Raw genomic sequence first — 26,665 nt, forward strand, 5'->3', positions numbered from 1 at the left:
AAACAGTTGATGGACCCCATTGACTTCCATAATATTTATTTATTTATTGCATACTATTGAAATCAATGTTTGCCATGAAATGTTTGGTTTCTTCAAAATATCTTCCTTTGAAAATGATGACAGAATTTTAAGGTGAATTATCCCTTTAACTCGTTATAATTAGATTAGCACATGAGCTTTTTATTTGCACAGAAAGATCTTTGGAGCTCTGTTTTATTCCTGAATTAATATTCAGTATTCTTTGTTTCAGCACACTGTGGTTATAATGCAAAATTAACAAATTTAAAAGACACTTTTGTCATTTCTAAAGCAGAATTTGTATTTTTTAGATAGTTTTGCATCATATACTCTCTCTCTCTCTCTTAAGTAGATTGTATTTGACATGCGCCATTATACATCTGATCAACTTCCTTTAAATCAGCAAAACTGAGTAAGACTTGGTCTAATAGTATTTATTTTCTTATGCAGGAATTTACTTGAACCATGAACACTGTGAGAAACTGAGACTAGAAAAAGAACATTTCAATCAAGGTGAGTCTTCAGGTGAGCTGCTGTGATTTCCTCATTACCTTTAGTAAACATGAACTAGACCTGCTTAAACAAATGTGAAGTATTTAAAGTAATATGAATGTCTTGATCTTATTATCATATCTTAATTGTCTTTCGGACATATAGACCAAAATTTGCTGAAAATATGTAATTATTGGTCGAGACTTAAAGAACATTTCTACATTTAAATGCTACATTGTTCTAGAAACCAATCTTGCGAAGAATCACCATTTGCATTTTTGTCATTTTTCAGTTTTTCCGCAAAAACAAACAAACAAAAAAAAAAAAAAAAAATGAAAAGCAGCTAAACTAATCAAAATCCATAAATCTGAGCCCAAATTATTTGTGGAAAAACTGTGAGTAATTAATTAAATTTGGACAGCAATAATCAGAAAGATTAAATTCTGCTATAGGAGAGAGCGAGGCACAACCTAATGCCTTTCTCAGATTGTGTAAATCTACTTAGGGTTCAGAGAATTTACAAACATGTGATTTTGTTTCATAAAGTGTATACTTTTCATTTATTTACCCCGAAAGAAGGGAAGTTAAATGTGACAACATGCCCCATAGGTGGTGCACATTGTTACATGACCATATCTGATTTAATGGAAAAAATACAAATGACAAACTAAAATTTTATTTGTCAATAAAAGACAATTATTATTTTTTTTCATATAAAATAATAGCATTTTTTTAGGAATTCAAATTTAAATAATTTTGTAGTTTGGCAGTGGACACTCTGTTAAACACAGTTATACAGCCTAGATCAAAACAATACAGACAAACAGATGAAGAAAAACACAGAGCTGAACAAAAACACTCCCCTCCCTCCACACACAGCTCTCACAGAACATGGGATAAATACACGAGATAGTACAAATGCTGTACATTTCTTGAAATAATATTTTATAAATGTTCAGGTTCTTCCTCTCAGTCTTTATTCAGTCTTTTCTACAACGAACCCTGTCTGCGCAACTGGACTTTAAACCTGGCTAGTGTCTTCTTCTTGTGAAGCATTAAAGAACTAAACTGCTAAACAACAGATTGGAGATTAAAATAATATCAGATTTGTCTAATTTAAAATAAACAAAAAATATAGATGAAAAATTCATTTAAGAAATTTACTTTTGCTATTGTTAAATAAATGTTCAGCAATATCTCCCAAAGATTTCTGAATTTTTACACATTTTTTTCTTTTTATATTGTATTATACTGCAACTAGTAAATACATGAAGATTCATCATGCTAGCATGTGTGGAAGTATTTAAACCATGTGTGTTACAACTAACCCTATGTTAGGTTGTGCCCCGCGCTCCCCTAATTCTGTGAAATTCTTGTGGGACTGGTTATATATCACATCAAACTAGAGAAATGCTTTACATTTTTACACAAGGTTGTGAGTTTGTTTTGTACTAATACATTATTTCCTTTAAAAAACAGATATTTTCACAGTGTTGCAGAAATGTGATCACAGTGTTGCACAAACCCTTGTGACCTTTAACATGACCTCATCCGACTGGTTTCTTACACATTATTGGAACATTCATCTTCAATAAAATAATTAATGGGCAAAATAAGTAAAGAAAAGAGATAGAATATATGAAACTTTAGTGTTATATTTCTTCATAATCTACAAAATCAAGATACAATGTTGAAATTTGGTGTATTTATAACTCAAATACATAAGCTCTGTATGATATTTTGGTTATGTTTTTAAATGTTTTTAAATGTCATACTGTGATGTGCAGTAAACTAAATACAACCAGAATTCATCGTGTTTAACAATACTGGGCAGATTGACCAAATACAGGTGTCTATAAGTGTCTTGACAGGTCATCATCTCATAAACCAGATTCTTTTGTCCTCATAAACACATTCACGAAAATGACAAATGATATTAAATGGTTTTGTACGTCAGTGTGTCTGAATCAGTGTTTTTCTCATTAGATTTACCCGTGCAGCTCCATGAAGACTGAATGAATCATGGACGACACACAAACACTGACTGGAGATTTTTCTCCAGAATGCAGGTACACCAGAGTCTTAAAGAAAATACATTATATGCCACAGAACAATATGGATGTCACAGACCTGCCAGGCTCATCCATCAGCCAATCACAGCGCACTCCCTCACCAGAGTTCTAACCACACACACCTGATCCTTATCATCACACAATCACCACCAGATACTTAAGCACACCACTCGCCTCACTTCACTGTTCGGTCTCATTTGATACAAGGACTTCTTCTCCAATGCTTCATCATATCGAGAATACTTACTCTACTCTAGCGTTCTTCCCAGTCTTCGTTCCAAGTGTCTGCGTGTGTGTTTCCCTACCGTTCCTGTGAGTTCACTCCATCCCTTAACCTTCAATCATCCACGAGTCATCCATCTGCAAGAAAAGGGCAGTATTACTACTTCAGTTTACCATCACTATTACCTATATCTCTGTTACTCACCTGATCATCTGTTATTCTAAGCTGTTTGCCAGTAAACTCATTCATATTTGAAAACCTGTTGTCTCCTACAACACTGAATGGCAAACAGCATGAGCTCACCAGATCCAGAACTTGTGGATGCCCTCTGTCGAACACTTACCTCAAATCCAGTCACTTCTTCACAAGCTCTCACTTACGCAAACAACGCCGTCATTCCTTCGCCACCGGTATACACCAGTCCCATGGCCAAACCAGTGCCCTTCTCTGGCTCTGCGGAGGATTGCAATGGCTTCATCCTGCAGTGCTCGCTGGTCATGGAGATGCAGCCGCAGTTATACCCTGACGAACGCTCCAAGGTAGCTTTTATAATATCCCAGTTAAACGGACGAGCGTTACAGTGGGCAGAAACCATTTGGTCGCAGAATGGACCAGTAACCCAGTCTCTGGCGAATTTCCTCACTCATTTCAAAGAGGTTTTCTGTATACCAAATGGTGATTCGTCGGTGGGTGAGCAACTCAATCAGTTGCATCTATGTCTGTTAACGATTGCGGCCTCAAGTTTAGGACTCTTGCCGCTGCCAGTGGATGGAACGAACAAGCTCTGCTCATCACCTATCATCAGGGTCTGGATCCCAGGGTGCGGCTGCATCTCGCTGCATACGAGGATTCCATCAGGCTCAAACGATTCATTCAACTATCCATCAGATTTGCCACTCGTATGCGCCATGATTGGAGCAGCACAACCCCATTATATTGTGGACCACTGGAGAAATCCTGAAGTTCCACATCCATCGAGAATCCTGTAGAAAAACAGTCAGTAGATATTCGTCCTTGCTACGCCCACTTCAGTGATGTATTCTGCTCGAAGAAAGCCTCCAAGCTGCCTCCACACCGGCCATGGGACTGTGCCATCGATCTGTTTCCGGGTGAGTCAGTGCCCCGTGGGAAGATTTATCCACTATCCATCCCAGAGCAGAAGGCCATGGAGGAGTATATTGAGGAGGCTTTAAACCAAGGCTACATTCGTCTGTACACTTCCCCTGCTGCTTCGAGCTTCTTCTTCGTGGCCAAATAGAATGGAGGCTTGCGGCCTTGTATGATTACCCGGCTCTTAATAGGATCACTGTCAAGTTCAGATATCCTCTTCCCCTCGTCCCAGCGGCACTGGAACATCTCCATGGTGCCACTGTGTTCACCAAGCTGGACCTTCACAGCACGTATAACCTCATCCAGGTACGTGAGAGGAACGAGTGGAAGACGGCCTTTGTGACCCCTACTGGACACTACGGGTACCTCATTATGCCATATGGCCTGGTCAGCGCCCCCTCCTTATTCCGGGACTTCATCCATGAAATGCTCCAGGAATTCCACCACAAGTCCATGCTAGTCTATATTGATGACATCTTAATCTATTCCTGGAGAATGGCCAAACATCACCACGTTGCGGAGGTCCCCCAACGCCTGAGAGAATTCCAGTTGTTCCTCAAAGCTGAAAAATGTTCATTCCACCAAACTTCTGTGCAGTTCCTTGGATACAACATCAGTAGTAGTGGCGTCCAGATGGACGAGGGGAAGGTGGAGGCCATCAAGAACTGGCCCATTCCATCCACCATTAAAGAGCTCCAGAAGTTTCTTGGATTCTCCTACTTCAATAGAAGATTCATCCAGAACTACAGCTCCATAGCTCATCCACTTCGCAACAAGCCCAAGTCTCTGTCCTGGACACCAGCGGCCAACGAAGCACTCAACATCTTACGAGAAGCCTTTACCAGTGCACCACTCCTCATCCATCCAGATCCCGAGAAGCCTTTCATCGTGGAGGTCGATGCTTCACACATCGGGGTAGAAGCGGTGCTTTCGCAGCAGCAGGGGAGCCCAGCCAAACTCCATCCATGTGCCGCCTTCTCCCGTAAACTCAGCCCAGCGGAGAGGAATTGTGACATTGGTAATAGAGAACTATTAACCATCAAGTTGGCACTTGAGGAATGGAGGCATTGGTTAGAAGGCGCCAAGCATCAGTTCACCGTACTCGCAGACCATAAAAACTTAGAGTACTGTCACAGACCTGCCAGGCTCATCCATCAGCCAATCACAGCGCACTCCCTCACCAGAGTTCTAACCACACACACCTGATCCTTATCATCACACAATCACCACCAGATACTTAAGCACACCACTCGCCTCACTTCACTGTCCGGTCTCATTTGATACAAGGACTTCTTCTCCAATGCTTCATCATATCGAGAATACTTACTCTAGCGTTCTTCCCAGTCTTTGTTCCAAGTGTCTGCGTGTGTGTTTCCCTACCGTTCCTGTGAGTTCACTCCATCCCTTAACCTTCAATCATCCACAAGTCATCCACCTGCAAGAAAAGGGCAGTATTACTACTTCAGTGTACCATCACTATTACCTATATCTCCGTTACTCAACTGATCATCTTACATTCTCAGCTGTTTGCCAATAAACTCATATAACTCAATAAACCCTGTTGTCTCCTACTCTTCTGTCCATAACAATGGATATTCATTTGATAATTTCACCTGTTAGTCTTTTAGCTCATTATCTGTAGATTTAACTTCCTCTGAGTTCTCAGTTCTCGGTCGATTCTTATTTGTGTTAACACTTGTGCTGAGACACACTATCTCGAGAACTTGGATTACCTGTCTTTATTTTCTTATTAAATTCATTTGTCTAATTAATTTATCTTCATCTTTGGATGGATGCATGGAAGGATGGTTGGATGGATGACATTATCATTGTAAAATTGTAAAGTTAACTACATGAATTCTTCTTGTCACTATTTCTTTTAAAGTCAATTACACAGTCAGAGATCAAATTCACCAGAGTCCAGCTGTGTGTCCATGAAGAGTGACCAGTCTATTGACTTACCACAAAATTTTAAGGGACAACACACATCAACTGATCCGAGGTACAACATGATGGATGGATGGATGAGTGGATGGGAGGATGGATGGATAGATGGATGACATTATCATTGTAAAATTGTAAAGTTAACTACATGAATTCTTCTTGTCACTATTTCTTTTAAAGTCAATTACACAGTCAGAGATCAAACTCACCAGAGTCCAGCTGTGTGTCCATGAAGAGTGACCAGTCTATTGACTTACCACAAAATTTTAAGGGACAACACACATCAACTGATCTGAGGTACAACATGATGGATGGATGGATGAGTGGATGGGAGGATGGATGGATGGATAGATGGATGACATTATCATTGTAAAATTGTAAAGTTAACTACATGAATTCTTCTTGTCACTATTTCTTTTAAAGTCAATTACACAGTCAGAGATCAAATTCACCAGAGTCCAGCTGTGTGTCCATGAAGAGTGACCAGTCTATTGACTTACCACAAAATTTTAAGGGACAACACACATCAACTGATCCGAGGTACAACATGATGGATGGATGGATGAGTGGATGGGAGGATGGATGGATAGATGGATGACATTATCATTGTAAAATTGTAAAGTTAACTACATGAATTCTTCTTGTCACTATTTCTTTTAAAGTCAATTACACAGTCAGAGATCAAATTCACCAGAGTCCAGCTGTGTGTCCATGAAGAGTGACCAGTCTATTGACTTACCACAAAATTTTAAGGGAAGACACACATCAACTGATCTGAGGTACAACTGGATGGATGGATGGATGAGTGGATGGGAGAATGGATGGATGGATAAATGGATGACATTATCATTGTAAAATTGTAAAGTTAACTACATGAATTCTTCTTGTCACCATTTCTTTTAAAGTCAATTACACAGTCAGAGATCAAACCCACCAGAGTCCAGCTGTGTGTCCATGAAGAGTGACCAGTCTATGGGTGCACCACTAGTATTTAAGGGAAGACACACATCAACTGATCTGAGGTACAAAATTTTGGTTTAGACAGACAGATAATAATCATGAAAAATCTGTTTAACCATTTCCTTTATTTTTAAAAAGTAAAAGTGAACCATTTCAATCAAAAAGATTTGGATTTATTTTTGCAATGTTTTTGTTTATTTTCATGTTGTTTGTTTTGATCCTGCACCAGTTGGAGAGAATTTGGATGTGTGTCGTTTTTCCTCTTTTCTTTAGACACACAGTTAGAAATGTCATTTAATTTCATCCCTCAAACCCTGAGTATTTATTTACATCTTCTTATACTAACTCACTGTAGTCACACTAGCAAAATTAATTAAAAATTGTGACAGTAAAATAAATAAACACTCTTCTATTAAAAGTAGGTTTTTAATAGAACAGTGTTTATTTATTTTACTATCACTTTCACATCTTTAATTCATGTTGTAATGTATAATTTTAATCTTTCAGTCGTGACTCTCAACTGGTCCAAAGCAGATTCAAATCAAATCTGCTGAAGAAGTTTCAGTGTCTGTATGAAGGAACAGCAAAGCAGGGAAACCCAACACTCCTGAATGAGATCTACACAGAGCTCTACATCACAGAGAGTGAAAGTGGAGAGATCAATAATGAGCATGAGGTGAGACAGATTGAGACACAATCCAGGAGAGCAGCAACAGAGGACACACCGATCAAATGCAATGACATCTTTAGACCTTTACCTGGACAAGACAAACCCATCAGAACTGTGCTTACAAAGGGAGTCGCTGGCATTGGAAAAACAGTCTCTGTGCAGAAGTTCATTGTGGACTGGGCTGAAGGGAAAGAGGATCAGGACGTCCAGCTCATATTTCCACTTCCTTTCAGAGATCTAAACTTGATGAAGGACAAAACACTCAGTCTTTCAGAGCTTCTTCATGTCTTTTTCCCTGAAACCAACGAAATGGAAATATCCAGTGAAGAATATAAAGTGCTGTTCATCTTTGATGGTCTGGATGAGTGTCGTCTGTCTCTGGACTTTAAGAGCAAAGTGAAACTGTGTAATATATCTGAATCAGTCTCAGTGGATCTGCTGCTGATGAACCTCATTGAGGGGAATCTGCTTCCCTCTGCTCTCATCTGGATCACCTCCAGACCAGCAGCAGCTGATCTCGTCCCCTCTGAGTGTGTCCATCGAGTGACAGAGGTACGAGGCTTCAATGAGCCACAGAAGGAGGAATACTTCAGGAAGAGAGTCAGTGATCAGAGTCTGGCCAATACAATCATCTCACACCTGAAGTCATCAAGGAGCCTCCACATCATGTGCCACATCCCAGTGTTCTGCTGGATCTCAGCCACTGTTCTAGAGAAGATGATGAGTAAAGCAAAGAGAAGAGAGATTCCCAAGACTCTCACTCAAATGTACACACACTTCCTGATCATTCAGACCAACATCAAACATGAGAAGGACTGTGAGAAGAAGGTGAAAGATGAAGACATGATTCTCAAACTGGGGAAACTGGCTTTCCAGCAGCTTGTGAAAGGAAACCTGATCTTCTACGAGGAAGACCTGAGAGAGTGTGGCATTGATGTGACAGAAGCATCAGTGTACTCAGGATTGTGCACTCAGATCTTCAGAGAGGAGTTGGGCTTGTATCAGGGAAAAGTCTTCTGCTTTGTTCATCTGAGCATCCAGGAACATCTAGCAGCTCTATATGCTCACATTTACTTTATAAACGAGAACAGAAATGTGTTTGAACAAATCACCAAACCAGGTATGTTGTCTAAGGTTTTAAACTGGAAGAAATGTCATTCATTATCTGAGCTGCATCAGAGAGCTGTGGATGAGGCTTTACAGAGTAAGAATGGACATCTGGACCTTTTCCTGCGTTTTCTTCTGGGTCTCTCATTGGAGTCCAATCAGACTCTCTTACTAGAACTACTGACACAGACAGGAAGCTGCTCCTACAACAAACAGGAAATAGTTCAGTACATCAAACAGAAGATCAGGAAGAATCGCTCTCCAGAGAGATCCATAAATCTGTTCCACTGTCTGAATGAACTGGGTGATGATTCACTGATGCAGGAGATCCAAGATTATCTGACATCTGGAAAAATAAGAGAAACCAAACTCTCCTCTTCACAGTGGTCAGCTCTGGTTTATGTGTTACTGACATCAGAGCAGTTGATGAATTATTTTGATCTAAAACAGTTTATAGAAGTACAAAATACAGCAAATGAAGTTCTTCAGAATCTGCTGCCTGTGGTTAAAGAATCCAGATCAGTTAAGTAAGTCACACTGACAACAATCACTACACTGTTAAAACATGATCACATTTATGATTTCAGCATGCGGTTTCCAACCATTTTCTGGTACATACTGAGGAGGTTTGTGTGTGTGTGTGTGTATGTGTGTGTGTGTGTGTGTGTGTGCGCGTGCGTTTTTGTGACATATCAGGACACAAATTTGTATATTTGTATGTATAATGACATGGGTATGACATAGGTATTACAAGGAGAGAGTGACTTATGAGGACATTACCCCATGTCCCCACTTTTCAAAAGCCTTATAAATCATACAGAATGAGTTTTTGTGAAAAAGTAAAAATCTGCACAGTTTCCTGTGATGGTTTGGTTTAGGGGAAGGGTTGGTGTAGGGCGATAGAAAATACGGTTTGTACAGTATAAAAACCATTACGCCTATGGAATGTTCCCACAATTCACAAAAACAAACCAGTGTGTGTGTGTGTGTGTGTGTGTGTGAGAGAGAGAGAGTTGATGATTGTAGAGGTCAGTGTGAGAGACGTGATGAAGGATTGAATATGACTGTGATCAAAACTGACAGCAAACAGCAACAGCGTCTTTTACAGTGTTTTTTTTTTTATATATATTGATGCTGTATGTGAATATTTTACTGCCTCTAGAAATCACATTTGTAGTTTACACATGTTATTATATAACTGTAGCTGGTATCAGTTCACCATGCATCTCTAATCTCTACAGGATGAGTAATTGTGGTGTCACAGATAAAGGTTGTGCTGCTCTGGCTTCAGCTCTGAGATCAAACCCCTCACACCTGAGAGAACTGAATCTGTCATGGAATAAACTAGGAGACAGTGGAGTGAAGCTGCTCTCTGATGGACTGAAGGATCTTCACTGTAAACTGGAGAAACTGTGGTAAGATTGTATAAATGTCATCATTCTCTTCCATGTTCCTCCTATAAATAATGAACAAAATTAAAAACAAAACTAATCAAAACTAAAAAAAGTGTCTTGTCAGATAATTGAAGAGGATGTTTAATCATCATGAGACTCTTTCCAAAGTGTCTGACATAACTGTAATATCTTTCAGACACAACTAGGTTTGGGAATAGTAAAAAAATTTCCGGTTCCGAATTCGGTTCTGCCTAACAATTCCGGTTCCATTAAAATAACTAAACAACTAATAAAAAATAGTAGTAAGGGGAAAATGCACAATGCTCAACTCAGTCCTTTTTGTGTTTATTATTCTTGTAAAATGAATTTAACAGACTGCTAATCTCATAATCGCTAACACTTTACACTTAACACTTTAAGTTTCATGAGATAACATCAGTTAACTAGGCCTACATTAACATGAACTAATAATGAACTGTATTTATACAGCATTTATTAATCTTTAATGTTAATTTCAACATTTACTAATACATTATTAAAATCAAGAGTTATTGTTAAAATCAAGAGTATTTGTTAACATTAGTTAATGATGTGAAGTAACATGAACAAACTATGAATGGCTGTATTTTTATTAACTAACATGAACAAAGATTAACAAATGTATTGCTCACGGTTAGTTCATGAATGAACCTTATTGTAAAGTGTTACCACAGATTAGGTAAGATGCTTGAACACACATGTAAGATCCAGACAGGTGAAATCACACTTGTATCACACATGTATCACGATCGTATTTAATTCTGCTTCAGTCGAAGGAAACAGTTTTTGTGTGTTGAGCTCAGTCTTAGAATGTTTCAGCTAGTCGTTAAAAATGTATCTTCTCTTAAGTTGCATTCATAAAGACTTGTTTCTGAAAGAATGATTCAGTGATAGACACATTTTTAACAGTAATTTGTTGCCACCTAGTGGCCTAACAATGCAAGTGGTTCTCGGTTCCCAACCCTATATACCATATAACGCATTACTAGTAACGGCAGTTAGCTAGGACTAGGACAATGGTAACTAGTGGTGTGGTACTCGAGATTGGTCTTGGTCTTGAGACCTGTCTTAAGACCATTTTTTTGAAAGTCTTGTCTTGGTCTCGACACACAATGGTCTTGGTCTCGACTTGGTCTCGGTTTAGGTGGTCTTGACTACAACACTAATGGTAACAACAACCCCAAATCAGAAAGAGGTGGGACGTTTTGTAAAATGCAAAGTGCGAGCCAGGGTTAACAATGTGTTGTGCTAGGCCAATAGCTTCAACCTTAAGATTGTGAAGTTCCTGTATATCTGAACTGAGAGACTGAAGAGTGTCATTGTTGTCTACAGGTTGAGTAAGTGTGGTGTCACAGATGAAGGTTGTGCTGCTCTGGCTTCAGCTCTGAGATCAAACCCCTCACACCTGACAAAACTGGATCTATCAAAGAATAATCTAAGACCATCAGGAGTGAAGCTGCTCTCTGAACTGAAGGATGATCCACATTATAAACTGGAGACGCTTAAGTGAGTACTGATGACTGAAAATGATTGAATTTTAATAAATATAGTTTATTTTTCTTAGGTTAATCTTAATGGTAATATTTACGCACCATAAACATGTTTAATAATGTTTGATTCCATTTTATTGTTAGAATTACATATAGTAAAATTATAGTAAAAAAGTATGTTTCTTTTTATTTCAAAACAATACAATATTTCACTGACTATATTTACGTGAACTCTCATAATGAGATTGTAATGAGATTTAGTCATGTAAACATAATACTTCAATCAAATTGATTCTATTAAAGTCAAAATTGAAGTAACCACAATCTTATTAAAATATGTGCCGTATGTCTATTTTCATTGCAACGAACAGGCATGTAAACACCTGAAGGGATAGTTCACCCAATAATGACAATTAAGTCATCATTTACTCACTCTTGAGATGTTCTGACAGCAAGGGCTGGTGCAAAATGCAGTATCAGCATCTCGTAGCGACACTTCCGACGGAATCTCCTGCAGCCACAGACTTTCTTCTTATTTTAAAAAGCTACATTGCAACAAAATAACATTGTACATCACAGGACTTTCATTTGTAAGCATTTATCATTAATTTTGTTAATATGTTGTTTCTGACGCTGCAGTAGGCTATACATCAGAGAAAGCTGAAATTACTGCGTGTATATCGCAGTCTTGTGGTAGGCTATATAATGTAATGACAGTCCTGTGTTTATAGCCTAATGTTATTTTGTTCAAATGTAGTTTTTAAAGTGAAAATATTACATTGAATTAATGTAATTGGCCAGCGGCAGGTGCCACAAACAGCGACAGCTGCCGGAGAAATTCCGTGGCTGCAGGAGATGCTGCAATTTCAGCTTTGTGCAGCATATCAGTGTCACATTCACTGTCAGTTCCTGGATTCCATTTCCCATAATCCTCTCTGCCAGTCACATGCACACACTCCACACCAATCACCTGTCGCCACATACAGCTTAGCACATCATCTGGACTATAAAGGACTCACTCACACACCACCTGATTGTGAAGTCTTGTTTACCCTGTGTACAATTCTGAGCGTTTATATCCTGTCTGCCTGTCTGTTGTTGATCTTGCCTGTTACCCGTTTACGATTCCTCTGCTGCCTACCCCGACCTGTGCTTTGTATACCGACCTGTGAGTGACATCTGCCTGTCCTGATCATTGCCTGTATCCTGACCACAATTCTGCCTGTCCCTTGCTGTTCCTGTTTGCTCCCGTTTGACCCTGCCTGTACGACCACGCTCACCTTTAATAAAAGCTTTGCACTTGGATCCCTGCCTGAGTCCAGCATTAAAATATTAAAATAATAACATATTAAAATAAACTGATGGATAAATGTATATTATGAGACAGAATGAAGAAGTTACCGTCACCGTAAGGTGGGAATTATGACACAATATTGACTGATGGATCGGCAGACAATCTTTCTGCGAGTCATTAATAATTTTCTATTCTATCTAAAGAAATGTGAGTTGAACATGTGAATATGCATTTCTCAAATTATGCGTAATTTGGACTAAATGCTTGTGTTGTGTGCAGAAGTACTGTGATCAACAATAAATGTGATCATAAATAAACTACTGATTGATTTTGTATTCCTATCAGAAATGAAGAATTAGGCCTACAAAGCTGAAATTGCTGCATCTCCAGCAGCCACAGATTTTCTATGGCAGCTGTCGCCTAACCTTGGCCAATTACATTAATTCAATTAATTCGATTTTCACTTTAAAAACTATATTTGAACAAGATAACATTAGGCATATACACAGGACTGTTGTTACCTTATATAGTCTACCACAAGACCACCATATACACACGCAGTAATTTCAGCTTTCTCTGATGTATAACTGCAGTGCCAGGGTCAAGGGTCATCATTCGTTGTGGTTTGGATGCAAAATCAAAATCTGAATGGTTAAAAACATTTTTGAAAATTGTACATCACAGGGTTATTTTATTATCTCTGACTAATAGTGCAAATAGTTTGTTCCCTTTCAGTCAGTCATGTTCGAAGTTACGTCAGAGACTGACTGACCAATCTCCTTTGAGTGTTACAAAACGATATACGAAGAGTATCTTAAATTATCTTAGAAAGCTCCTCCCCACTTTGTGGGTAGATAAAGAGTAGCGTGAGCAACTCGCATTCAAGCTTTCACTTCCCTGTCTCCCAGCCCGGCCTCTTCTGCGATGTGGTTGAGATTGTTGCCCAGCAATTCATGGCCGCCCAGAAGCAGTCTGAGGCAATCAAACATATTCTGCCCCAGCAGCAAGCTGCTGCTCCTACACTGCCACCGGCTCAGACACCTCAGCCTGCTCGTTGCCAAGGGTACTCCTCCGCTCCTGCTCGGCCACAACAGCAGCCTTCACCTCGGCCGCAGCATGGTCGTGGGAAAGACGCCAGGCCAAGAAGCGGCGTTCCTGAGACGGGTGACCCTGAGTCAGAGATGACAGCTCTACAGGAGACAGTAGCAGGACCGCTCCTTTGAATCCTTTGTTGTCCTTCTGTTTCCTCTACCTCCGGGTGCCAAGAAGACACGGATGACAGTGTGTGCTGTTACACCACGCTGCTCTCGTCCCCCTCTTCCCTTGCCACCTTCACAGAGCTGGCCCGAGAATGCACTGCCTTCTCACAGAGTTCCCTCTGTCACCTCTCGGAACCAGACAAGTGCACGCACTCAACCCTCGCTAAGGGACGCTATACCTCCCCTACTAGGGCCATCCGTATGCCTGTAGTTCCTCTGACACCACTGGTTCGGTTTCTGAAAGCCTGGTTAGAGCTTCCTAACCGTCCCGCTGGCTCATCTGAGCGATCAGGCTCGGCTATGTCAAGTCAAGTCAAGTCAAATTTATTTATATAGCGCTTTTTACAATTTGTAATTGTTTCAAAGCAGCTTTACATATTAGGAGCACAGAAAAAAGAGAAATGGTTAAAAATAAGCTGTACAAGCAAGCGTGGTAATATGTAACATATACAAGATGGTGCTACATTAAGCCAATGTCGGCTGACTCCCAGGGGTGGAAAAAACCCCCTAGGAGAAAAACCCAGCGTGCTAGCACTGGGAAAAAAGTCCTAGGAGGGAAAAAACCCCTTGGAAGATATATATAATATATGTAAATGGATATGGAGATCAAAATCTGAATTATACATTTTTATTATAGAGATTAAAAATAGATTATATATAAATATATGTAAGCGGATACGGAGATTTAAAAATCTGAATTATAGATGCAGCCAGAACTGGATCTGTAGGCCCATTGTCTCCTGGGCTACGTTGTAGTCAGGTCCAGACACAGGTTCTCCATCTGATCTGGATACGGCCTGGATCCAGCACCCGGAAAACCTCAGGATAAGCAGAGAGACAGATATTAGCGTAGATGCCATTCTTATTCTGATGTACAGGTATATCTAGTGTTATAGGAAATGTTCTCGGTTCCGGCCGACCTAATTATTGCAGCGTAACAATCCTTTAACGGATTTGAAAAATGTTAATGTATTGATAATGTGTTATGTGTATGCAAGAGCAAAGAGATGTGTTTTTAGTCTAGATTTAAACTGACAGAGTGTGTCTGCTTCCCGAACAATGCTAGGAAGATTGTTCCAGAGTTTAGGTGCTAAATAGGAAAAGGATCTGCCGCCTTCAGTTGATTTTGATATTCTGGGTATTATCAACTGGCCTGAATTCTGAGATCGCAATAGACGTGAAGGACTATAATGCACCAAGAGCTCGCTTAGATATTGGGGAGCTAAACCATTTAGAGCTTTATAAGTAAGTAGCAAGATTTTAAAGTCTATACGATGTTTAATAGGGAGCCAATGTAATGTTGACAGAACTGGGCTAATATGGTCATACTTTCTGGTTCTAGTAAGAACTCTAGCTGCCGCATTTTGGACCAACTGTAGTCTGTTTAAAAGCCGAGCAGAACAACCACCCAGTAGAGCGTTACAGTAATCTAGTCTTGAGGTCATGAATGCATGAACCAACTGTTCCGCATTTGTCATTGAGAGCATATGTCGTAATTTAGATATATTTTTTAGATGGAAGAAGGCGGTTTTACAGATACTAGAAACATGACTTTCAAATGAAAGATTGGTATCAAAGAGCACACCCAGGTTCCTAACTGAGGACGAAGATTTAATGGAGCACCCGTCAAGTGTTAGAGAGTATTCAAGGTTTTTTCGTGAGGAAGTTTTTGGTCCAAAGATTAGGATATCAGTTTTTTCTGAATTTAATAATAAGAAATTTCTTGTCATCCAGTTTTTAATGTCAGCTATGCATTCTGTTAGTTTTGTGAATTTGTAGGTTTCGCCAGGGCGCGAGGAAATATAGAGCTGAGTATCGTCAGCGTAGCAGTGAAAACTAACACCATGCTTCCTAATTATCTCTCCTAAGGGCAGCATGTACAGAGTGAAAAGCAACGGTCCTAGTACTGAGCCTTGTGGTACTCCATATTGAACTTGTGATCGATACGACATCTCTTCATTAACTACTACAGACTGATAACGGTCAGATAAGTAAGATTTGAACCATGCCAAAGCAATTCCACTAATGCCAATATAGTTTTCAAGTCTTTTTAAAAGAATGTTGTGATCGATAGTGTCAAAAGCAGCACTGAGATCTAATAACACTAATAGAGAAATACAGCCACGATCGGATGATAAGAGTAGATCGTTTGTAACTCTAACGAGAGCAGTCTCAGTACTATGGTATGGTCTAAATCCTGACTGGAAATCCTCACAGATTCCATTTCTTTCTAAGAAGGAGCACAGTTGTGTTGAAACTGCCTTTTCTAGTATCTTTGACAGAAAAGGTAGATTCGAGATTGGCCTGTAATTTACTAAATCTCTCGGATCTAGTTGAGGTTTTTTAATAAGAGGTTTAATAATAGCCTGCTTAAAAGTTTTTGGCACGTATCCTAGTGTTAACGATGAATTAATTATATCAAGAAGTGGACCTACGACCTCTGGAAGCATTTCTTTCAGTAGTTTAGTCGGCATTGGGTCTAACATACATGTTGTTGATTTTGATGATTTGATAAGTTTAGATAATTCTTCCTCTCCTATAGCGGCGAATGATTCTAGTTTTACCTCAGGGACACTACAGTGCACTGTCTGAAGCGAAACTGTAGACGGTTGCATGTTTATAATTTTCTCTCTAATATTGTCAATCTTGCAAGTAAAGAAGTTCATAAAGTCATTACTGCTGTGCTCTTTGGAAACGTCAGCAGTTGAATCTCTGTTTCTAGTTAATTTAGCCACTGTGTCAAATAAGTACCTAGGATTATGTTTGTTTTCTATTAAGAGATTTGAAAAATAAGTAGATCTAGCATTTCTTATAGCCGTTCTGTACTCAATCATTTTTTCTTTCCACGAAAGGCGAAAAACTTCTAGTTTTGTTTTCTTCCAACTACGTTCAGCTTTTCTCACAGCTCGTTTTAGAGCCCGAGTGTGCTCATCATACCACGGCGTTGGATTAGTTTCCTTAATCTTCTTTAGACGTAAAGGAGCGACTGCATCTAATGTGCTGGAAAAGAGAGAGCCAATAGTTTCTGTTGCAGCATCGAGTTCTTCTAAGTTGTCAGGTGTACTAAGGCGATGAAACTGCTCGGGGAGATTATTTATAAAGCAATCTTTAGTGGTAGAAGTGATGGTTCTACCATATTTATGGCTGGGTGGTGGTTTTGTAGCCTTGGCTAACTGTATTATACACGACACTAAATAATGATCTGATATATCATCGCTCTGCTGTAGAATTTCAACAGCATCAATATCAATTCCATGCGACAGTATTAGATCTAAGGTATGATTACGACAATGAGTGGGTCCTGACACGTGTTGTCTAACTCCAATAGAGTTTAAAATGTCTGCAAATGCCAATCCAAATGCGTCTTTATTATTATCTACATGGATATTAAAATCACCAACAACAAGGACTTTATCCGCAGCCAGTACTAACTCTGATAGAAAATCAGCAAATTCTTTGATAAAGTCAGTATGGTGCCCTGGTGGCCTGTATACAGTAGCCAGCACAAATGTCAACTTACATAATGTTACATAAAGCACCATCACTTCAAAGGAGTTATATTTGAAATTCTTTTGAATGATTCTGAATATATTACTATAAATTACAGCAACACCTCCCCCTTTGCCTTTCTGTCGAGGATTGTGTCGATAGTCATAACCTTGAGGACTAGACTCATTTAAAATAATGTAATCGTCTGGTTTTAGCCAGGTTTCTGTCAAACACAGCAAGTCTAGTTTATTTTCTGTGATAATTTCATTTACAATAAGTGCTTTTGAAGAAATAGATCTAATATTCAGTAGCCCAAGCTTTATCATTTGTTTATCTAATTTATCTGTGATTTTCATTTTTTGAACATCAATTAAATTTTTACCCTTAAAAGGTTTCGGAAGTTTTTTGTATTTACTAGTTCGAGGTACAGACACAGTCTCTATGTGATAATATCTAGGTGAAAGAGTTTCTATGTGCTGTGAATTATTTGAGTTCTGTGACGTGAGGCAGCTAGCAGACGGTCGGTTTAGCCAGTTTGTCTGCGTCCTGATCTGGGCCCTGGTTTGTCATGGTTTAGCTCTAAGACTATTTGCCAAATTTCTAGATAGAAGAGCAGCACCATCCCGGGAGGGATGAATACCATCTCTTTTCAACAGATCAGGTCTGCCCCAAAAGCTTTTCCAATTGTCTATGAAACCTATATTATTCTGCGGACACCACTTAGACAGCCAGCCATTGAGTGATGATAACCTGCTAACTATCTCATCACTCCGACGAACAGGAAGAGGGCCAGAACAAATTACTTCTGCTGACATTGAATTTGCGAGTTCACACACCTCTTTAATGTTAATTTTAGTGATCTCCGACTGACGAAGTCGAACATCATTTGTGCCGACGTGGATAATGATTTTAGAATATTTACGTTTAGCATTAGCCAGCACTTTTAAATTTGCTTTGATGTCAGGTGCTCTGGCCCCCGGCAAACATGTGACTATGGTGGCTGGTGTCTCTATTTTCACGTTCCGTGTAATAGAATCGCCAATAACTAGGGCACTTTCAACAGGATTCTCAGTGGGTGCGTCACTGAGTGGGGAGAACCTGTTTGATGTTCTAATCGGAACGGAAGAGTGGTGTTTGTTCTTGCCACTATGCCGCCTCACAGTCACCCAGTTAGCCTGCTGCGTGGCTTCTACAACCGGAACCGAATGTGCAGTGTTTACTAGGCTAGTCGCATCCAAAGCAGTATCTAAGGCCCTTTCATTCTCACTATCCTCAATTAAAGTTTGGATGCGTGTCTCTAATTCTGAGATTCTCTCTGTCAGCCTGACAATATCCCTGCATTTATCACGTGTAAGTCTCACTGCTGACAGAAAGAGCTAAGCTGTACATGTTGCAGTTAATACACATGATAATCGTCGGACATGACTGACCGTGTTTTTGTACGCCGTCCGAAAAGCTGCATCGCACACGGGACTCGCTAGCTGGATGTCTCGGTCGCTTGCCGGTGCCTGGGGCAAGGGTGATGTGCGGGACGCTGTACCTCGCGGTGGATCGATGAATGCCGGGCAGCAAAGTCTCCACAGCTTCCCGATCTGGCGAGGACAGATCAGAATAACATACATCGGATAAATCCGCCATTAGATCGACAAGGAAGGTTAGTTTAGAGGAAAAAAATAGACGGTAGCTAGCAGGCTAGCGGGCTATGGCTGACACTAGGTGATTACGCTGGTAGATTACTAGTAATAAATCGTTCCGTTTAGTAATACTATGCAATAGGTTAAGTAATCTAGTGAAAAATAAGAAAGTTATATTATGTGAATAGGAATAAAGAGAAAGATTTAGGATAAACTCCACGAAGCTTCGAGCGTAGGTCAGACAGCAGGCAGGCAAAACACTGAGCAGAGAGGCAGACAGGAGCAATCGAGCAATCGAGCAGTCCGTCAGTCGGACTGCTACTATGCGATTCAGTTTGCCTGGTGTCCCCCACTCGCTCCCCTCAGGGTCCAAGGTGTCCGCATCCTCAACTACCTCAACAACTGGTTGATTCTAGCCCACTCTCAAGATCAGTTGTGCGAGCAAAAGGGACCTTGTGCTCAGACACCTTGTCCGTCTGGGTCTTTGGGTCAACTGGGAAAAGAGCAAACTCTCCCCTGTGCAGAGGATCTCATATCTCAGTATGGAATAGACTCAGTCGCCATGTACATGCAGCTTATGAGCGAGCGCAGTCTCTGCTGAATTGCCTGAGTCAGTTCAATGGCAAGAGAGTGGTTCCACTGAAACTATTTCGGAGGCTCCTGGGGCATATGGCTGACTAGCCTGACTACGTCAGACTTCCTACTTCCGCTCAATTTCATTTCGCTTCTGTACTCAGTCTGAGACAGCGTCAGAGCTTTCTGTTTGCCACCGGTCTGGAAACAGACGGGCCAATCAATGAACAGAGGGCGGGCTGAGAGCCATGACGTAGATGCTAAGCGCCGAGTTTTACATTGTAGGTTAGAGAAATCGAAAACCGAAGCGAGACACGGGATGTAATTCGCTCTGTTATGGAGAACATTCAACTCTTTTTCAAACGGTATTTCGCTCGCATCATCATGTGTTCATATCTGTGTCTGTGAAGTGGCTTGCACTTGACCACGGGCGATGCAAGTATGCGCCGAACGCGTCTTTCCGCTCATGGAGTTTCTTTGAAAGGCTCGCGGGAAAGGAAGTAAATAAATTGCAATGGACATCGGGAGAAATGGGAACACGGGGGCACCGCGACGCAACCGCAAAGGGTAGGCTACTTTAACTTTCACGATAAAAATGCACGCCACTGATAAGCCTTGTAAATGCAGTATTACAGTACACATACCAATTAAACGCGCAGGTCTCCTCTCGTGCGTCCTCCTCACTGGCTTTCAGATATCTGTTTTATAGATGCCATCAATGCTTTTACCTTTCTAGATGTATTTACCGAAATCAAAAAAGTCCATAAACTATAAATCCTCACGAAAACTTAATTCAAGTCAGCCCAGCTTGCGCGTCAACCTGAGAGATCAGCCTTCAAATTTCGGTTTGGCTTGATTGACATAACGTTTGGGCATGATCCTAAAACGTTTGCACTGATCGATGGTTTGGATGGTTCTCAGTTCGAGAGCGTATCATTGATTGTTTACGAACGAAAGTTCACAGAAACGTGAAAATGAAAATGGTCTCATTTGAAAAAATATCCTAAGCTAAAAGATGATGACAACGGTGCGCATGATAATCGTGTAAAAAATCCCTTATTTTTGGGATGGATTCCGGGAAATCTCCCTTATTTTCAGTGTTCAATGTTGACAGCTGTGTGTGTTTACAACAGGTTTATAGTGGAAGTTCAATCATAGATTTGAGTTCGATGCATGATGTCTGTGCTTCGAAGCTGCAGAACATACGTCATAACTAAATGTATCTGATTGGCTTACGGGTAACCAATGATTTTAAACTTCAGACAAGCGCGACCTAGCGAGAGAGTAAACACTTCTCTATTATGCCATTCCAGACTCTGTCTACGAAGCAAAGAGAAGTAGCAGAGTCTGGTATTACCAGGCTAATGGCTGACTTCATTGGCATGTCAATTCCCTCGAGTTGCTAGCAGTATGGCTTACTCTGCACCCTGCTAAGAGACAAGCACGTTCTGGTCTGTATGGACAACACTGCGACCGTAGCGTACATCAACCATCAAGGTAGTCTACACTCCTGCCGCATGTCGCAAATCGCTCGCCATCTCCTTTTGTGGAGTCAGAAGCATCTGAGGTTGCTTCATGCCATTCACATCCCAGGCCGACTCAATCGTGCAGCTGACGAGCTCTCACGACAGCAGTCCCACCCTGGGGAATAGAGACTCTGTCCCCAATCAGTCCAGCTGATTTGGGAATGCTTTAGAGATGCCCAGGTAGACCTGTTTGCCTTTCCAGACAATTCCCACTGACCGTTGTTTTATTCCCTGACTGAGGGCACTCTCGGCTCAGATGCACTGGCGTACAGCTGGCCGCAGTGCCTACGCAAGTGTGCATTTCCCCCAGTGAGCCTTCTCGCACAGACTCTGTGCAAGATCGGGGAGGACGAGGAGCAGGTCTTCATGGTCAGCCCTTATTGCCCCAGCCAGACCTGGTTCTCCGAACTGGTGCTCCTCGCGACAGCCCCTCCTTGACCTATTCCTCTCAGGAAGGACCTTCTTTCTCAGAGACGGGGCACCCTCTGGCACCCACGTCCCGATCTTTGGAACCTAAGGGCTATCTCCTTCCAGGAGGCTTAATTGGCTTCAGTTAAGAGGTTTGGGGACCTACAGGCTTTTTCTATTGAAGCGTGCCTAGAGGCCAGCAGAATGGGAAGGCTGTCTCCAAACAGAGGTTAGCCCACTGGATAGTGGATGGTATTGTCTTAGCTCACCAGGCTCAAGACTTGCCATGCCCCCTGGGGGTGAGAGCTCACTCGACTAGGAGTGTAGCCTCCTCCTGGGTGTTGGCACATGGCGCCTCGCTAACAGATATTTGTAGAGCTGCGGGCTGGGCGACACCTATCACATTAGTAAAATTTTATAATCTCTGTGTAGAGCCCGTATCCTCCCGTATACTTGCCCCTTCAGGCCAGTAGCAGGATCTGCTCGGTGTCATTCGCTTGCTGCACCATTCCACTCTACGGACTGGATGCGTGCGCTATTTTCCTCAGGTGAGTTCCACTGTTCAGAACCTGGGGTTACTTCAGAACTGTTGATGTCTACACTTGCGTGCATGACCTGTCGGTCAGCCCCTGTGTCAGACTAGGTGCTTCCGTGTGTTGTGATTCCCCTCTCTGGGTAATCCCACATGTGTATTCCACATTAAGTCTCCTTTGGGAGCATGCTCTCAGGCGAGACCACATTTCATCAGTCTCTGACGTAACATCTCCTTTCCTCCTTAGGGAACGAGGCTTACATATGTAACCAAGATGTTTTAGTTGTTCTACAGTGCGCCATTTGACTGTCTGTGTTTTACTCACAGGTTAAGATAGTCTGATCTTCTCTGGATCAGCTGATGGAGAATAAAGAGCTGCTACAGACACATCACATTCAACACAATCAACAGACACAAAACCACAGAGATCATCACACACATGTGTTTGTGTAACTTTCCAAAATGCTTCATCCAGAGTCAAACATCCAATCCTTCATCCAGAGTCAAACAAGGAAACATTTTGTTTCTTCTTCAGAACTGACATTTGTACTTTGCACTTTTCTATTATGTTTTCTTTATAACTCTACATACTTCTAAGAAATGTTTATGGGCAGGTTTAGAGGTGTGAGTGGGATAAACGGCTCAAAATATCACTTTAACCCCTTTACGTTCAAGGATCGGCGACGGCCTCACGTGTGACATTGTTTACATTGATCGCTTGTTTACAATACATTTTATCAAGTAAAATGATCAAGTTGAGTGAAATTTATCAAGTTGTATGAAAGATACAAGAATGCTGATTCAACCTGTACAAGCATTATACAATCAAGATAACTTTATAGTAGTTTTTTGTTATTCTGTATGACCGTGAACAATTTCCTAAGACAACAAAAGGGAGGGGGCGTCCTTACCTTTTTGTGTCGTGGAACTGTAATGTTTGGCAGTATAATGGTGACATCGACGTTTGGGAAGAGTTCAGTACACGATTTCCATAGTAAATATTTGTCCAAAAGCATGCAAACTGGTATAAAAATCAATATAACTTCTATTGTTTACATCCTATAAGCACTATTCACGGGTGCAGTGTCATGTTTATTCGACGAACTGTCCACATATAGCGCTTTATTCAATGAAATATAACTTATCACTGTATTTAGTAGAGTGTCTGTAAATGAATGAGAACAGCCCAGAAGATGTCCGATGAAAACTGGACACATATACATGTATAAATAAAAAGTGGACAGGCGCTTTCAGTGACGTGTGATTACGCACAGGCAAATGTAAGTGGGGAAAAAAGTAAAAAGACAGCAATGGCAAACTATTGTGTTGTCATTATGTTAGCCTAACGTTAGCCTATGCAATAACGATTACGCCAATGTGTTGATTTGCATAATCTCGCCTGTAATGCTTTGTTGTTTATTGTACGTAAAAATTTGCTTCCAGGAAAAATAGCGCGCAAATATAAGGGACGCACCTGCTGCCCACTAGCACTCACACTGCTAGCATAATCTCGCGTGTAATACGTTCGTCAGCCATGGATCAGCGTCGTGCACAGAAGTTGTTTTCTCCTGCTGCTGCATTGGAAGAACTTATGTGAAGCAGTGATGAAGAAAATGTGGATTATTTGGAGGAGAGTGCTGTATCTAGCATCTTGATCGCAGTCTTGGTCATTAGCTGCTGGTGTAAATGTTCAGTAAGGGTAACATTAGAGTGGGTGTGATGGCAAATTGCTTTGTGTAAATGATCCTTTGCGTTTGAATAGAAAAATTGTAAACTGATGTAAATCTGCCATCAGGGCAACAACAGGGTGGTATGGCTGTATATTGCTGTATGCAAATGATCCTTGGATTGCATTTTTCTAAACTTTTAAGAGGAAAAAAAATATACCAGATATAGTATATAAATTGTGCTTTGTCATGATAAAATGTATGGAAATGATCAAATAGACTTCTTATACTTCACAGTAAAAGGTGGTTACCAAGTGTCCCTTTGGCATCTCCAAGTGGCCTTTTTGGGAAGGTGCCTAGACATGCACTGAAATAAATGGTTGTAAAAAATTCATTTTTGCTTGTATCACCTTCAAATTTTAAACATATATTGATTAGACATATGGCTTTAGTTTGCTTATGTTTTCAGGCCCCTATGTATCTGCCTTTTGCATTTTTCCTTTACATAAACAATTATTATGGAAAATATATATACATATATATATCCATTGTGTTTGAGCTTTTTTATTTCTCTATTAGTAATTGCTAGAGTAATTCTGAGTCTTTCATAGTAAACTGTCAAGTGTCAGCTTGCAAATGATACCTTGGTTTTGTGTGTAGTCCAGAGGACTTGTTAGCAGCAACCATTTTATTTTGGGTATGTCATTTTTCACTACCTGGCCAAAAGTGGGGGTGACTGGTAAGGGGTTAATACTAAATTGTTACTAAAATTGTCATTTTCGTACACATTTCCGACCATTACATTTTACATTCTTTTTATGTTCTCTATAAAATGGTTGTTTAGGGATATAACATTTATCTATAAAATGGTAAAAGGGAAATTATACAGATATCTTTATGATATAAAAGAATTGTAAATATTTTATTTATGTAAAACTCTATTTTAACACTGTATTTTGTTGTAGAACAGCGCCCCCATGTGACATCAGCTGACTACTGCTGCTCTGAGCTTCTCGGATGATGATAGTGATGTTGAGATGTTTTATCGTTCTGTAGATGATGTTTTGTCCCGGGACTCTGTGCCAAATCTAAACTAACATGTGTACTGCCATGTTTACCCATGAAGCCCGTTAGAGATCAGATTCTGGACTACAGTGTTACTGCTTCATGTCCAGAAACTGAGTTCATGAACTTCAAATTTTTTTTTTTCTTTTTTTCGTTATTCTTTTTTTTTCTTTTCTTTTTTCAATTTTGAATCAGAAGAATCTTCTCCCTGTATATTCCTAATCATCAAGTGTCTTCATTTATATGTGCTTAAGAAAGCAACTTGTTCTAGTGTTTTGCAGAAAGCCATATTCAGAAACATCATCTGAACACAAACCTGGATTTCTCCCAGAGAACGCAGATCATGTCATATTAAACAGTTGTAAATGGAGATAACTAAGTGGACATTCTTACAGGGTTTTGAAGAGTGCGCATGTGAATGAAGTGAGGTCTGGAGAAACCTGCACTGATAGCTCCACATTATTTTAAACAGAATATGATTTAAATATTTTGAAGGTTGTCAGATAGTGACAGTATTCTCTCCTCATCCTTTTTTTGTAGTGAAATCACAAAACAAATGCAAACAAACATCTCCAAATGATCAGTCGATCTATCTACATGATTCCAGTTGATCATGATCTTCCTTTGTATCTTACAATGCTTTAAAATATAATTTGTTTATTGGACATATCACAGCCTGTAATTATATATCTTTGCATGATTGTCTGTAAATTCTTGTTCATTTAGTAAGCTAAATAGCTTTAGATCACTCACAAGTATGAAAGTGTTGTCTTATTCCACAAGAGAAGAAATGTAAAAACTCTTTTATTTTTATTTATTTATTTATTTTACTTTTACTGTAAATGAGTAAAAAACCTAGTTTGCAACCTTTCATGGAATGTAATAAACAACAAATTTGTATAGATCCAATGAAAAAGTGTGTGTATAGGTTGGGGGAGGGGGTCTGACATGTGGGAATGGTGAAGAGAGAGAGGGCAAACAGTTTGCAGTTTAGCTCAGTATTGCCATCTAATCAGCCAATATTGTCTTAAATAACCACTTCATCGTTTTATAACATGAGGTTTTGACCTAATTATTCAATCTTGATTTTGGTGAGATGTTGCAACACTTTTGTGTGTGTGTGTGTGTGTGTGTGTGTGTGTGTGTGTGTGTGTGTGTGTGTGCGCAGTTTTGAAAATTACAGTTTTGGACATACAAGGTAATAAATACATTTAAAAATATGTTAAAGTAACTACAAATGAGCATGTAAAGCAAATATCTTTTTTTTTTAAATTCTGTTCGGAGCATTCTGTTCGTGCACAATGTTCTCACCTTTTTCCCCTTACCTGTTTGCATCCCTGATATAAAGCAGAATATTATTCAAATCAATAAGTTTGCCATCTTCATGTCTAAACTGTGGCTGGAATAAAACATGAATTAAACGGACGTTGAGCATTCAGAAATAAAGTGTGCATCTTTCCAACTGTGAGAGTGAATATTTATTTTATTGCATGTGTAGCTAAAGCAATTGTTCTTGACAAATAAAAATCACTACACGTGCAGTACAGTACACACACACACACGCACACACACACGCACACACACACACACACACTCACTCTCTCTCTCACACACACACACACACACACACACACACTCTCTCACGCACACACACTCACACAGTGGCTGATCTATAGTGTTATATAGAAGTAACTGTTAC

The 26,665-nt window shown here is 40.1% G+C and overlaps 1 protein-coding gene across 10 annotated transcripts in view; it reads left to right on the top strand.

Moving 5' to 3' along the window:
• The window catches only part of LOC125252943 (protein NLRC3-like), an 88,145-nt gene extending 61,704 nt beyond the window's left edge, over positions 1-26,441 (top strand). For 3 of the 10 annotated variants that reach the window (XM_048166623.1, XM_048166626.1, XM_048166629.1), the window contains 9 exons: positions 5,801-5,917; positions 6,040-6,156; positions 6,283-6,399; positions 6,522-6,638; positions 6,765-6,881; positions 7,327-9,123; positions 9,838-10,011; positions 11,362-11,535; positions 24,867-26,437. In XM_048166623.1, coding sequence (XP_048022580.1) covers positions 5,801-5,917; positions 6,040-6,156; positions 6,283-6,399; positions 6,522-6,638; positions 6,765-6,881; positions 7,327-9,123; positions 9,838-10,011; positions 11,362-11,535; positions 24,867-24,894 — 2,758 coding nt within the window. In that variant the 3' untranslated portion in view covers positions 24,895-26,437. Of the gene's footprint in view, positions 1-5,800; positions 5,918-6,039; positions 6,157-6,282; positions 6,400-6,521; positions 6,639-6,764; positions 6,882-7,326; positions 9,124-9,837; positions 10,012-11,361; positions 11,536-22,561 lie in introns of all 10 variants that reach the window. The other 7 variants (XM_048166628.1, XM_048166625.1, XM_048166624.1 and 4 more) reach the window with 7 other exon arrangements.
• The last annotated feature ends 224 nt before the right edge of the window (positions 26,442-26,665 follow it).

The sequence above is a fragment of the Megalobrama amblycephala genome, linkage group LG18, assembly GCF_018812025.1.
Source record: "Megalobrama amblycephala isolate DHTTF-2021 linkage group LG18, ASM1881202v1, whole genome shotgun sequence".
Classification (NCBI taxonomy): Eukaryota; Metazoa; Chordata; class Actinopteri; order Cypriniformes; family Xenocyprididae; genus Megalobrama; species Megalobrama amblycephala.